The 12,822-nt window shown below is 46.2% G+C and overlaps 1 protein-coding gene across 1 annotated transcript; it reads right to left on the reverse strand.

The window, feature by feature from the left end:
- Positions 1-4,677: 4,677 nt before the first annotated feature.
- ACP6 (acid phosphatase 6, lysophosphatidic) lies at positions 4,678-12,433 on the reverse strand. Its single transcript, XM_086739508.1, has 10 exons — positions 12,214-12,433; positions 11,363-11,491; positions 11,139-11,269; positions 10,436-10,515; positions 9,549-9,636; positions 7,835-7,967; positions 7,014-7,114; positions 5,558-5,653; positions 5,183-5,348; positions 4,678-4,855 (listed from the first exon to the last, which is right to left on the reverse strand). The coding sequence occupies exons 1-10, from the start codon at positions 12,403-12,405 to the stop codon at positions 4,715-4,717; spliced, it is 1,257 nt and encodes a 418-aa protein (XP_086595634.1). The 5' UTR covers positions 12,406-12,433; the 3' UTR covers positions 4,678-4,714.
- Between the last annotated feature and the right edge of the window lie 389 nt (positions 12,434-12,822).

The raw sequence follows: 12,822 nt of genomic DNA on the forward strand, positions 1-12,822 counted from the left end.
TGTAGAGTGGAGTTACCTCTTCTTTAAATGGTTGCACAGCTCCCTTTTAGGACCTTGCACAGGAATTGTCACAGAGCAACCTTTTTAAGTGTTGCCACTTCTCCCACGACTCCTGACTGTTTTTACTGTGTTGAACAAAGCAAACTGCTTGATCAACATAAGAATAACCTGGAGGGCTTGGGTGTTTTTTTGTTTGGGTTTTTTTTTTTTTTAACAGTCTTTCTCAGTGCCTCCTATGCCTGTTGAGATATTTTGAATAGCAAAGGATTTGAGGTGACTGCAACTTATTCTATAAAAATTGGCACAGGGGATTCACTGTTTCAAAGCCACTCCATAGTGAAAGGATGCGTTTTTAAAGATTCTGGATAGTTAAAATTCCTTCTGTGTCTGTCTAACTTAAGATGCCGATATTTGGCATGTTAACGAGATTTTTTCCTACAGAAAGTGCAGATGTGGATTCTCCGGAGTCCGTGTAGATGCGCTCAACCAGAGTGGCATTGCCTGGTTTGCACCAGCTGACGGACAAGTGATGCTAATGCCTTAGCTGGCTCCAGTCGGAAGAACGACTTGTTAGATGTAGACTGAGCTTCTTTGTTTTGCTCTGATTCTACTTCTCCCCTTTTTGCTTCGCAAATGAGAAAGCTTTCTAGCTGCCAGCCTTGCAAATTCACCTTGGGATCCGTAAGTCAGGCTCTGTTCTCTCCTGCTTATTTATAATCAATAGTAACTGTGACTCAGCTTTGGTAGTCATAGTGCAGTTGAAGACAGAAAGTGAGGTTGCCATTTTTAGTTTTCTTCCCTTCCCCCTCTTTTTTTTTTTTTTTATCTTTTAAATCATCCTCCTCCACCTTTGTTTGAAAGAATGAAATAGACTTTATTCATACATGCTTGGCTGCTCTTCCTCTCTAGTAACATGGGAGGAAACAGTCTGCTGTTCAAATTATCTCATCCCAGATGGCTGCGCAGCCGGAGTGCGGAGAGACTTAAAAGGTAAACTCAGCAGATGGTGAACTTCTGAAACACAAAGTAATGTGCCTGCTAAATCAAAAGTTTAAAATATTTGAAATCTGCTTGTTTTAAAGTAGTAGACTGTTGCAAACAGGTCATCTGTGAAGTACACTGGCAGCTTTGAGCACTGTCCAAATAAACTGGAGCTTTGTACCTGTTTCATGGGTTAGCTAATCTACCACAGAACATGACAAGCAAGTAGCCAGCCTCATGAGTTTATTCCTGACCTCCTGGTGGTATCTAATGGGTAACATTTCAGAAGACAGACCTATATGTGGAGATCTCATCTGCATCAGTCCTGGTTGGGATTTGAATGCTCGTGGTGCTTCTGGTACAGTATATGTATCCTGACTTGGAGCAGATATGGATGCCCAACTCTTCCTGAGGGCGAGTGTGAATCCTAAGCCCACTCCTTAGGCTATTGGAACACAACATGTGTTGTACTACAGTGTTGGGGCTATTACAGATATGGAATACACAGCTTAATTTTACGGTGCTTGGCATGCTGACCATCTACTATGCTGTTTTTCATTCTGGTGGCAGACAAGGTTATGTTTGGTTGCGCTCATCTGTACTCACGATGGTGAATGCTTTCCTCATGAAGCCTTGGCAGGCTGTTGGCTGAAACCTGTTCCTTAATTTGATATTTCTCAAGGAGAAATGATCCATGTTTGATGTAGCCCTCTATTTAGTAGAACGCACTTCACTGTATTGGCTGGTAGTAATTCTTAACCTAAAAAAAGGTCAGTTTGGTCTTGCATGTGTTGCATGATCTTTCTGACAAGGTGGCCTCTAATTGAAAGGTCTTTTGAGTTTTTAGCCAGGCCACATTAGTTCTGTTAATGCTGTTTGTTTGTGATAAATGTGTAACACCTAGCTTTATCATGCTCTTTCTGCTTAAGATTAAAGCACACTATCTGGAGTGCTCTTCAGGCCTTAAAAAACCTCAACCCCAAACTGCTGGCTTTATTATGTTGGGTTTATTGACGGGTATACTAAGCTCATAATCACCTTGATCTCCTTTGACTTTCTAGCAGCCAACCTTCCATTATGTGCTTGTAGTGCTTCATGGAGAGATGTAGGTCCTCATGACTCATTACACACTCAGGTTTTAAACTTAGGATTGTTTTTGTTTGAGTCAGAGCACAAGGCAGGAAAGAAAAGTGTTTTTGGGATCCTGGAATCTCTTTAAAAGAGGATGTTTTACATGGACAAAACCAAACCCCTAAATTTAAGTTGACATCTTTCCTGCCAATTACCTAATACACGAACATTGCCTTAAATGAAACATGGTATATGAGGATAGGTTTGTAATGCAAAATGAAAAAAAAACAACAAAGCCTTGTAGGTTTACGTTGACCAACCTGAATTAACTGCATTAGATTAAAACAGCAAGGGAGGCAGACTAACTTGGGTTAGTGGCTCTGGTTCAATTTTATGAGGGAACCTGAGGTTTAATGTTAGCTGCTCATGTCACCAGTTCTCATATTAACAGCCCAAGGTAAGAAAGCTTTGGATTTCTTTTTTGTCCCCTTGGATTTGTGCCTTTCTCAGTTCTTGCAAAGAGTAAGGCCTGTTCATGTAAATGCACTGGTTCCTTGGGAAATTGTTGATTTCTGGAAATTTTTATTCCACGTTCTCAGAAATGGCTCAGTTCTTCCACACTGTGTTTGGAGTTTGGCACTTCCCACTTACCCGCGTCCTTTGGTCTTAAACTCTTCCACTGTCCCACCAATCCACTTTTGAAATCACTATTTATGCTACTTTTGGTCAGAAATAGCTCGTCCTTCGTACCGTAGGCGATGACTACCATGGAGTTGCTCAGTGGAATGACACCGATGTGTGGCCCAGCCACTTCCACACCAAAGGGAAGGGTAAGGCCAGAGCATGGTGCAGGGGGCACTGAAGAAGACCCCTAAGAGACAGTTCCAAAATAACGTGTTCGCAGCAGAGGCTGCTTCTAGCCGCTGCCAAGAAGCCGGCCAGTGTCTTCCAGTGTTAGTGAAACATATGTTACCCTGCCTGGAGTGATTTGGTTATTCTAACAGTGTGAACGCACTGCCCTGTAACAATCTTACGCGCACAAGGACAGCTCACACCGCCGAGTTCTGTGGGTCTTGAGTGGGTTACAGTCTTTAACATGTTTGCTGGCCAGTTTTGCGGGGAGATGCTCCTTGCTCTCGTTTTAGGAGAAGATATGTGAATTTCCCCTTTGTCCCCTGATATGGCCAAAGCCTCTGGTGCCATTCTGTCATACCCCTTTCCCAAGCAGTCCATGCCTCACAAATAACTTGCAATCATATGCTTAATGCTTCCATTCTGGTTCTCCAAATACTTTGTATCGTGCATAAGAAAGAGCTTGATCAGTGCAGAACGCACTGTTCTTAAGGAAGGTTAGGCCGCTGATTTTTTTTTTTTTTTTTAAATATATAATGGCATTATGGTTTTAGGCTGTATAAAAACTTGGTGGAAAATAACAATGACTCGTTTGCTTTTTTTTTTGACAGCTTCTAGTAGCAGTTCAGTGAGACCTCCAGCAATGCATTTAGTATTCAAATTATTCTGTTCACTGTGCGTGGTGTCAACACGTAATTTGTGGTGGGGGCAGGCTAATGAAAGAGTAGAGGTAAATCCAGCCCACACTTCTCAGGGGGAAGGCACTGTAGTGCCTCCAGTCACATATCTGTCAATGACTTATATTAACATCACTGCAGTCTGTTTTCACTAAGTGTGAAGGAGTAACGCAGAACCAAAACTGCAGGGCCATTTTAATAAGTGGTCTCCCTATTTCTGCTTTTAGATATCCCAAAGAAAGCGGGTCAGGATCCAAGTTTTATTCACTGATTGAAAAACAGAGATTTTGGCAACATAGTGATCCTTAATACTGTCTTACACGAAAAAAGTGTCACCATCTCAGCTAGAAGTACTTCTGTTGGCTAAACTGGTGTATTCCTGTTGCAGCAAATGCAAAATAGATGCAATGCTGCACACAGCTGAAGTCAGTAGCAGCTCCTTGGACTTCCTTGTTTAAAGTACATTAAGCAGAGTTCACCAAGAGTGCGTGTTCTTGTACTTGGCCCACTGTGGTTGTTTTGCATGTTAGGAGCAGAATTTCCATAATTACAGGAGTGCAGGGAAAAGAGGTTTGGAGGCTTTCTGTCCCTTTGGAGAGGCTTTGCGTGCACAAAAATGCCCTCAAAAAGATGGGGTAACTAAATGCTATGCAATTTGGGAGATTCCTCTGTCTGCAGAGCAACCCTCCAACAGGACAAAAGCAAGGGAAAGGCACAGCGGTTTCTGCAGTTCACCATACATAAAAGCAATTGTTATGTCAAAGCTCTCAAGTCTGGTAGCACAGAGCAAGCTGGGCTTCATCCCATAGTCCCAGCATATGAGGAACAGGTATGTTTTTCTCTCATATTCCTGAAGCAGCAGAGCAATTTAAAAAGGTCTGTTCTCTCCCTTGCTGTTGTCAGGCTCTCTGTGCTTTTGTGTGGCTACCTCAGAAGTGAACTCGAGCCATTCTGTTACATGGCTTCTTTCATCTTGCTGCTAACCGTGAAAAGTGCCACTGTGCCACCCTGTGTCTGGTAGGAAAAAGTGCCCTCATCTCAATTATCTTTAGAATAGGGAAGGCTGGCAAGAATATAAAGAAAAATAGTCAAAGACTGTGATAATAAACTAATTTTAATTTAAGACAACTTATTTATGAGTCATTTTGCTGATTCTCCTCCATTTGGGAGCAGAGGTTATTGTACTTCTCTGGACTGACTGAGTACTGTGAAAGAACTTCTAGAAAGTCTTTGAGTGGGCAGAGACCTGCTCTACATCCTTTCACCACTTGCTCCTGCAAAAGCAAAGAGACAAAATCACAGATCTTGTGTGTTGCCAAAGCCCTTTTTTGCTGATATTGATGCATTCTGTAGCAGGGAAATATGCTAGTTGAGGCAAAGACACAGGCAGAGATTCAAACTCTTTGCCTAAACTCAAACTAGATCAGTAGCCAGCTCAACAGAAAAGATATCTTGGCTACCATGGATGTCCTGTAGGTGTCTTACTCGGTTATCTGGCTTGATGGTATGCTCGGAACAAGTCTTGTTTCACAGCTTTACATGCATGCATGGCAAAACCAAAAGCCCAAGATTTGTACGATGGACTTCCCCTGGGCTCTTACCTCTCCACGGTAAGACGTGCGAACAAACCACTCTTTGGACTGCCGGTGCTGATACAGTTCCAGGGTCACATCTGCAGCATACGGTGGCCACTTGTGATCAAAGGTGCCCAGTGCCACGAGGAGAGGAATAAGGGTAATGTCATGAGAAGCATAGAGAATGAGCTTTCTGATAAAAAGAGAAGGAGGGAAAACAAAAAAACAAACCTAAAATGTTAGCTGTGTTCCTCTATGCATAGCCAGTAGCACTCATGCTTTTTCTAGCGGATGAGCCCTCATTCTCTTTACCCCACATATTCAACATCTTTCTGAACCAGCTTTTCACACTGACAGCAGGTCAGAATTTGTAACGATTAGAGGAAGAAATCTGCCCTGTACCTGGCCTTTTCAGCTGGAGATGAGGGATCTACTGCTTCCATAATGTTCTTCTGTAAGGTATAGAAAAGGAGACCAACACTCATCTGAAGAACTTCCCTATGAAAGAAGGAGAAATAAATCTACTAGGTTTTAAACTTTCAAATTAAATAATTTCACATGCGTGTCTGGGAACATGCTTTTGTCTTACAAACTGATAACATATTGAGTGTAGCTAAGAACTATTAAATATAATTTCCATAGTTACTTTTTATTTCAGCAGTTGCATAGTCACTAGAGAGATTGTAATGTGATTGCAGTTTGGGAGGGGAGAGGTGTTAACAAGCAGTCTCATGAGGTGTGGCCCACATAAAGGGAACTCTAGAAACTCCTTGATGTTCTCTATGATATTTTGTTTCACTAGTTGTGATTTTTGGATGCATGGTTTTCAGCTAGAGAAGATGAGTTTAGTTGACTGCAAAACAGCAACTGAGGTGGTTGGGTCTTTGGTGGAAAGGTGAGGAGCAAGATTCTAGAAGATGGCAGCTGTATTTAAAAATTTAGGTTTTATCCCTGTATTGAACAAAGATATCTTTAGACAACTTCTGGTGTGAAGAAACTCCCTCTACCTAATGAATAAATCAGTGGAAATGGAGGATGAGTGTGACTGTGGCTCTTGCAGGTGGTGTGGGGGAAATGAGTCTTTCAGTACCTGAAATCTCTAACACAAGTTAAAGAAAAGGCAGTCCTGTCCCACTACCTGAGAGCAGGTGGTGAATATGGCAGCTGTGAATGAATCCGAAAGGAAACCTGGCTGCTAGGCTAGCACCTCAGCCACCTTTACAAACAACTGTGGAGGAGGTAATTAACTGCATGGAGCAGCAGATTCTTTTGCAAGTAGTTACATGTGTGCAGGGCCTGGCATCACCTTTCCCACTACCACCAACACTTCTCAGCCCAGCTGTGCAGGAGCCATCCCTGGGATAAACTTCCCAGGCTGGAATTCAGATTGTAGTTGTGCATCTGCAAGGGCAGCCTTGCCTTGCATCTTCAGTGCTCAGGCTGGGAAGCATCTCCTATATTCTCTTCTGCTTTTGTCTTTGACACAGCTTCACTTAAACAACCGTGGCAACTGAGGCATTCATTGCCTATCTCAGTGGCTTACTACTGTTCCTCAGACTAGTCTCTCCAGAACTGGCAGCAAAACAGGCCCTAAGGCCATCTTGGCCTTCTCAGTGTGGACTCCTTTTTCCTAGTTCATTGTAGTATACTTTTTCCTTCCTAGTTCCTGACTCAAGGCACTGGACTTTACACTGAGATGGCTGAGGTGCAAACCTCATGAGAGGACAGTAGCGTCTGGTGGGAGAATGCAGCAGATTAGAAAGGACTTCTATCTGCTGCAGTAAGCTGGTGTAGCTTGTCCACCTGGGGTAAGCCTAAGATAACTCCTAAGGCTGGAGGCATGGATACAGGCAATCACCTTGAACTGTCTTCCAGAAGGAAAAGCAGCGAGTCAACAGATCGACGCTCAACTGTCTCCTGAAAGTTCATCAGCACAGGGCAGCTTGGCAAATTGTGCACCTGGAAGGAGAAGATGTAGCATAACAGTAGGGTTTGACCCTTTCTGAACCCAGCCCAAAGACACATGGATGACTGCCCACAGAAAACAGCTGTTCGTGTCGCAGCATTTGTACTACAGTATTGTACTACAGCATTCATGTGAGGAGGTCTAGGATGGTTTTAAACAGATAGACTTGCTCTGCCTACCAAAAGGATGGATGGATGTTCTTGAGAATACATTTTTATGTGAAGGGAGTGTTATCCAACTGACAGCCAGACCAATTACCATTAGCTCCAGCAAAAAAGAGGTACCAAGTGGGGTACAAATATGCCCAGCTCCCTTCCAGTAGCAGTAGCAATCTGGCTTAAGCGTAGTATGCTGGAACCAGGATTAAGATGACTCCATTAGGTGCTGACTGCCAAAAGAGGGAAAGCACTTTATAATGGGGTAAGCAAGGCCCAGCTGCTCTCTTGGCTCTACTTCACTACACTTGAAAGAGATACTGGATTTCAAGGTAAGAACACATACTGGGGATGTCTTCATCCATCCTAGAGCAAGGCTGACTCCACCTCTTGCTTTTTAAAGAAACCATGCTATTTCTATAAACTTTCTGGATTGAATAGAAATGTACTGGGGCATCCACTGGTATCAGTGAATGTTTGGCACTCCATGGTTTCCTCCATATGTACAGTAAAGGGATGTTCCTTTCTGTGACAGTGCAACAGAGCTGCTCAGCTCACCTGCTCAGCAAGGATGTTATCAAGGAGGAGAAAAAAATCCACGGACTTATCACCATCAATACCCATCTTCTCCTTAATTGTTTTCAAGTCATCAGAGACACCTGGCTGTTGCAGAGCATTCTTCAGCTTATACCTGTCAGGTAATTAAGAAAACAAACCAAACCAAAACATTTTTCACACATCAGACTTTATATCTTTCAATTTTTTTTTTGTGACCCCCGCCCAGTGGAGTTGTCTCACATCAGTGAGGCATAAAAGAGAAGTACCACAGGATACTGAGGGATTCCTGATGCTGGGAGCCGAAGTTGCACAGCAGGTAGACACTGCGTCTAGATGTCAAGGATCAGAGCTGGCTATCTGCTCTCACAGACGTAGAGAAAAAAATTAAGATGAGATGTGAACATCTCAGAAGTGGTTCCCATAAGCAAGGGCTGTGTATCAGTTAACAGATCTGGTCATACCTGAACAGTACAAGTCTGTGTCTGCAGGGAGTAGCCTTTAACTACCTCATGAAAGAAAGGGTAGAAGCTTTGAACTGATTGCTGTATGGTGTGGGAAAAGGGAAACACCTAGATACCCAGCTGTAGCTTAAATTTGCCTCTTGCTTTGTTAGAAGCCATTTGCCTCTTTATACTGTCTAGCTGGGAATATCCATGCTGGCCATGTACTTCAAGCAAAATATGTTGCTTAGGTTTTTTTCTTTCTCTGACCCTGATCTGTTGGGGAGGAGGTAGAAAAAGTTTGCTTTTTACTTTTCTTAGGAACAGCTCTAGTTTTTGTTTGAAAACAAGTGTGCTAAAAGTTTAGGCACAGGTAGCCTGTAAGTTGAGGCAGTGCTTCTTACTGCAGCTTAAGAAAACCTTACCTTGACACGGTCACAAAATGTGCTCAGTTAGTGGGTTGGGGGCGGAGGGAGCAGATGAGCTTGCAGTTTACTCCCTTTTTGGACAGTTGATATTACTAGGGGAGGCTGAACGTACTGCTTCTATGGGCTGTCACCTCACCGCTGTCAAGAACAACCCTTTGCCTGCAGTGTCAAGCATTATACAATAAGCTTTTGCAAGTGAATTCTGACAAGTCTTGAATTTTGGACAAAAATATGCTAATGTATAATCCAATCAAACTGTACTACATTTCCCTCTCTTGTTCAGTTTCCACCCCATGCCCAACCTGGCACAGGCATTTAGAGTACTTGACTCTGCAAACATGAGTGTTCTTTCTATGTAGGATGTTCCTTATTTTGCTTCATTAGTCTTTGTTAAAATGTGTCAAGGCTGAGTATATTTCAGTTTCTTCAAGGTATAAATGTGACAGGAATGTTGTAACAACCCCCAAACCAGAAGCTGAATATAAAAAGGAGGCCAAATATATTCACGCTTGAAAGGCTTGTTAAGGGATGTAGATGACATTAACTCTGCCCTGCAGCAATGCCATGGAATAGCTGTACATTAGCTAGTAATGAGTGTTTGCTAGACATAGACTAAATTAAATTGGTCTTTCAAGAAAAAGTCTCTATATTTTTCTTCTGGTGCCACTGCTTGGTGTATGACTCCCCTCTCTCCAAGTATTTTATACAACTAGCTAACCATTCCCAAAGAACAGTACGTGGCAGGGGAAGAAATTGGGAAATGGGAAGAAAACATGCTGTTTTAAATTACTACTGCTGAAACGAAACAGCAGTGAAATCATACGGGGAGATAGGGCTGGCAATTACCTGCTCAAGCACTTTAGGCGCTGGCAGTTGCTGTAATTGGGGTAGAGGATTTCAGAGCTTGCTTCATCAGTGACAATGACAATAGATCCTGTGGAAAGAGAAAGAAGCTTCTGTGATCACTACTGCATCTGCATGTCTTTAGACTGCTTTAATCACTCCCACAGCCTTTGTGCTCAAGTCCATTGTTGTCAACTAGCAATTCCCCCTGAGCTATCACCTGCTACACAAGCCACTGTGCTTGTTTCTGTGCACACAGCATTTAATTCCACAGGGATGTCTGCTGTGCACCTTGTAAAGTTTTCTAGTTGTGTTATTTTTTTTTCTAGTGTTTATATGTGCCAAAAATTAGTTTCTGTGTCATTAAGTGTAAGGAGCTCTGGCAAGTCACTGCTTCTTTTTGTTCCTGGAACTGAATACGGAGGGAGCAGAGGTCAGATTTTCAAAACCCAGAGCATATTCCTAGGACATACAAGTAGCTGTCAATGGTAGGATACAGCTGAAAGTTACTCCGGATACTGAACTTGTAAAGGATTTTGTCTGCGATACTTGGGTTCCTTTGAGAAATCTCTCATTAACCTTGGACCCGGAACTTTTTGCCCTTTTGATTCTGAAGCTGGTTAATGCTAACCTCCTCAGTAGATCTGAAATTGCAGCATTCATGGCAACAGATCCAAGCTGAGCACCAGCAGAAAGCTACACAAAGAGAAGGAGCAAGTGACAAGTTGATAAAACAACATACAGAACCAGAAGAGTATGGGGAAGAGGGCCAGACACAAAGAATCAGGGAAGAAGTAACAACCAGCAGCCAGGAAGAGTTGGGATGTGCGAGGTATGTGCATCTAGGGAAGACTGAGAAAGGCAAGGCACTGGTCAGAAGTCTCCCCAACCTTCTTTCTGCTGTTGGTACAGCCCAGCTAGCAGGCACCGTGTGGACTCCAGATTCCGGAAAATATTAGTGGAGCGGATGCTGAAAGAGAGAAAGCAGTGCATGAGGTACCACTTTCTCCTTTACATGGACGCGGCTGCAGCTGGGGAGGACTTGCTGGAAGTGAGGGTTCTGCTTTCACCACGGCTTTGGAACCTGTGGTGAGATTCATTTTGCCTCGCTATAGCTATCTTAAAGAGACACCTACATCTGAACTGCTGATTAACTTCCCTTCACAAACTGGCACTTCTCTGATGTAATTTTTATCTCATCCTAAACCAGACACTCCCAGCATTAGTGATGTGAACAGCAGGGGTGTGCTTCATCTCACTGAACTTGAGCTGTTTAATCTATAGCGAGTTAAATTGTGCTCCAGAAATACCCGTTTCTCTTCACTCACCATAAAGGTGTATAATACCAGTGCCAATGGCTAAACCTAGGTGAGACGAATGTGTCCCTGGGGCTGGTGGGGAATTGGATGCTTTGCGTCACGAGTGAGTTCTAGTACCGGGCTCTGCAGGCTGAGCAAAGAGGAAGGCCCAGGGGCCAGCCAGTCTGCTACAGCATAGAGAAGTGCATGCTGATCAGGAAGTTTCCCTAGCACAGCGCTACTCATTAGGAGGGAGGAAGCGAAGGAAGGTCCAGAAGGGAAATGAGAGACTCACAAGACCTCAGCAGGCTTAAATGTTGGTGAGAGAAAGTTGGCTTCTTCCACATAGCTTCTCCTCAGCCTCTCCCCCAGGGCAAATGTCTGCTGCATGCCTACGGTTGTCAGCTGTCCTGCAATTGCACCACCCTAAGTGCAAAGAAAAGGAAGGGTCTCCAGTGGAATATGAAAACAAGCAAGCCTACAGACGGAACATGAAACCACCACGAAAGATAGCCTCACCTTGAATGTGGTCTTTTTGTATTGCTCATCATAGGGTGAGGGAGGTTGAGGTCCTCCATTTAGGTCAGTCACTATGTAATCAAACTTTGTCTGAGGAGGAACATCTAGAAGAGTGGGATGCCATTCTGCCTGTTTAAAAACAAAGAAACAGCGTTTCAGTGGAAAACCAATGCGGGGCTGTTATTCCGTGCTGCCTTGCCACTAACACAACATGTAGCCAAGGAGATCTCTTCGCAGGGCACGTACAGAAATGCCAGCAGTGCCCCATCCTGGATTTGCCGCCCGGCGCGCACAGACGATGCCCGGGAAAGGCAGTACTCACTTCCCTCTCCCCCTGGAGAGGGACGGGTGGGGAACCGCTCTTGCTGCTGTTTCTTACTCGCCGAAAAGCTGCTGTGGGCAGCTCCCAGAACCAGCACCTGCCGGCGCTGGAGGCCGCGGGCAGACGGATCCACGGCCGTGACACCGGGGCGAGTCAGCGCACGTGCGGCGTGTGCCGCGTGTCTGTCGTCACGCGTGGTGCTGCGGGGGAAGGGCTCGGCGCCGGGCCTTTCCGAGCGAAGTCCCAGGGAGCGGCGGCGACCTGTGTCCCTGCGCAGAGGGCTCCCCGCAGCCCCGGGCGGGGGGGGGGTCTGCGCCCTCTGCCACCACCATGGGACCGTGCCATCGCCCTTCCACTTCACCTCCCGGTTTTTTGGTTTTTTTTTTCCCCCAAATTTCCTCTCGGTGGTGCCTTGGGACGGGAAAAAACAACCAACCCCATTTACAGGCAGCCCGGCTGCCGGGGGGGGGTGGGGGGGGGTGAGGCCGCCCCCACTCCGCTCCGTCCCCGCGTCCGTCCCGTTCCTCACCGGCGCTGCCCCCGGGAGGGGCCGCAGCGGGGTGCGCGCCCCGTGCCGGAAGACCACCTGCACCAGCTTCAGCTCCAGGTCCCCGTCCCGCCGCTCCCTGTCGCCGTCCTGGGCGGCGGCCGCCGCTGCCCGCCGCCGCTGCGCCCACAGGGCCAGGCCGCCCAGGAGGCCCAAGCGGGTGCCCCAGCCCATGGCGGCGGCGGCGCTGGCACTGCCGGCACCCGGCGGCACCGCCGCGCCGCGCCACACCGACCTGGGGCGCGGGGGCCGACGGGAAGCGGAGTCCCTGCCCTGGCTCCGGTTAGCGGCGGGGCTCTGGCAGTGAACTACATTTCCCAGCGGGCAACGCGCCGCGGGGGGAGGGCTCGCCGCTGTGCGCCGGCACACGGGGCTGGGCGTGGCCCGGGCGGGGCCTGCGGCGCCTCCGCCCCGGGACCGCCCGGTAGCCGCAGCCCGGGGTGGGGCGTAGCGGTGCCTGCAGTGTTCGTACAGGGTTTGTTCCCATCTGGCTGTCTGCCTGCGCCCCCTGTTAGCAGCCGTTGATTAGGAAGGAAACTGTGGGGAGGGGAGGAGGTTGGGTTCAGCTCCAGTCGTGTGTGGGCCGGGCAC

This window comes from Chlamydotis macqueenii, chromosome 1, assembly GCF_036417535.1.
Source record: "Chlamydotis macqueenii isolate bChlMac1 chromosome 1, bChlMac1.mat, whole genome shotgun sequence".
NCBI lineage: Eukaryota > Metazoa > Chordata > Aves > Otidiformes > Otididae > Chlamydotis > Chlamydotis macqueenii.

Coding starts and splice junctions, on each gene's coding strand:
- ACP6 (XM_086739508.1), bottom strand. CDS start 12,405: ATGGGCTGGGGCACCCGCTTGGGCCTCCTGGGCGGCCTGGCCCTGTGG. Junction 11,492..12,213: donor CCCTCCCGGGGGCAGCGCCG/GTGAGGAACGGG, acceptor GTTTTTAAACAG/GCAGAATGGCATCCCACTCT. Junction 4,856..5,182: donor GCACGTCTTACCGTGGAGAG/GTAAGAGCCCAG, acceptor TTGCTTTTGCAG/GAGCAAGTGGTGAAAGGATG.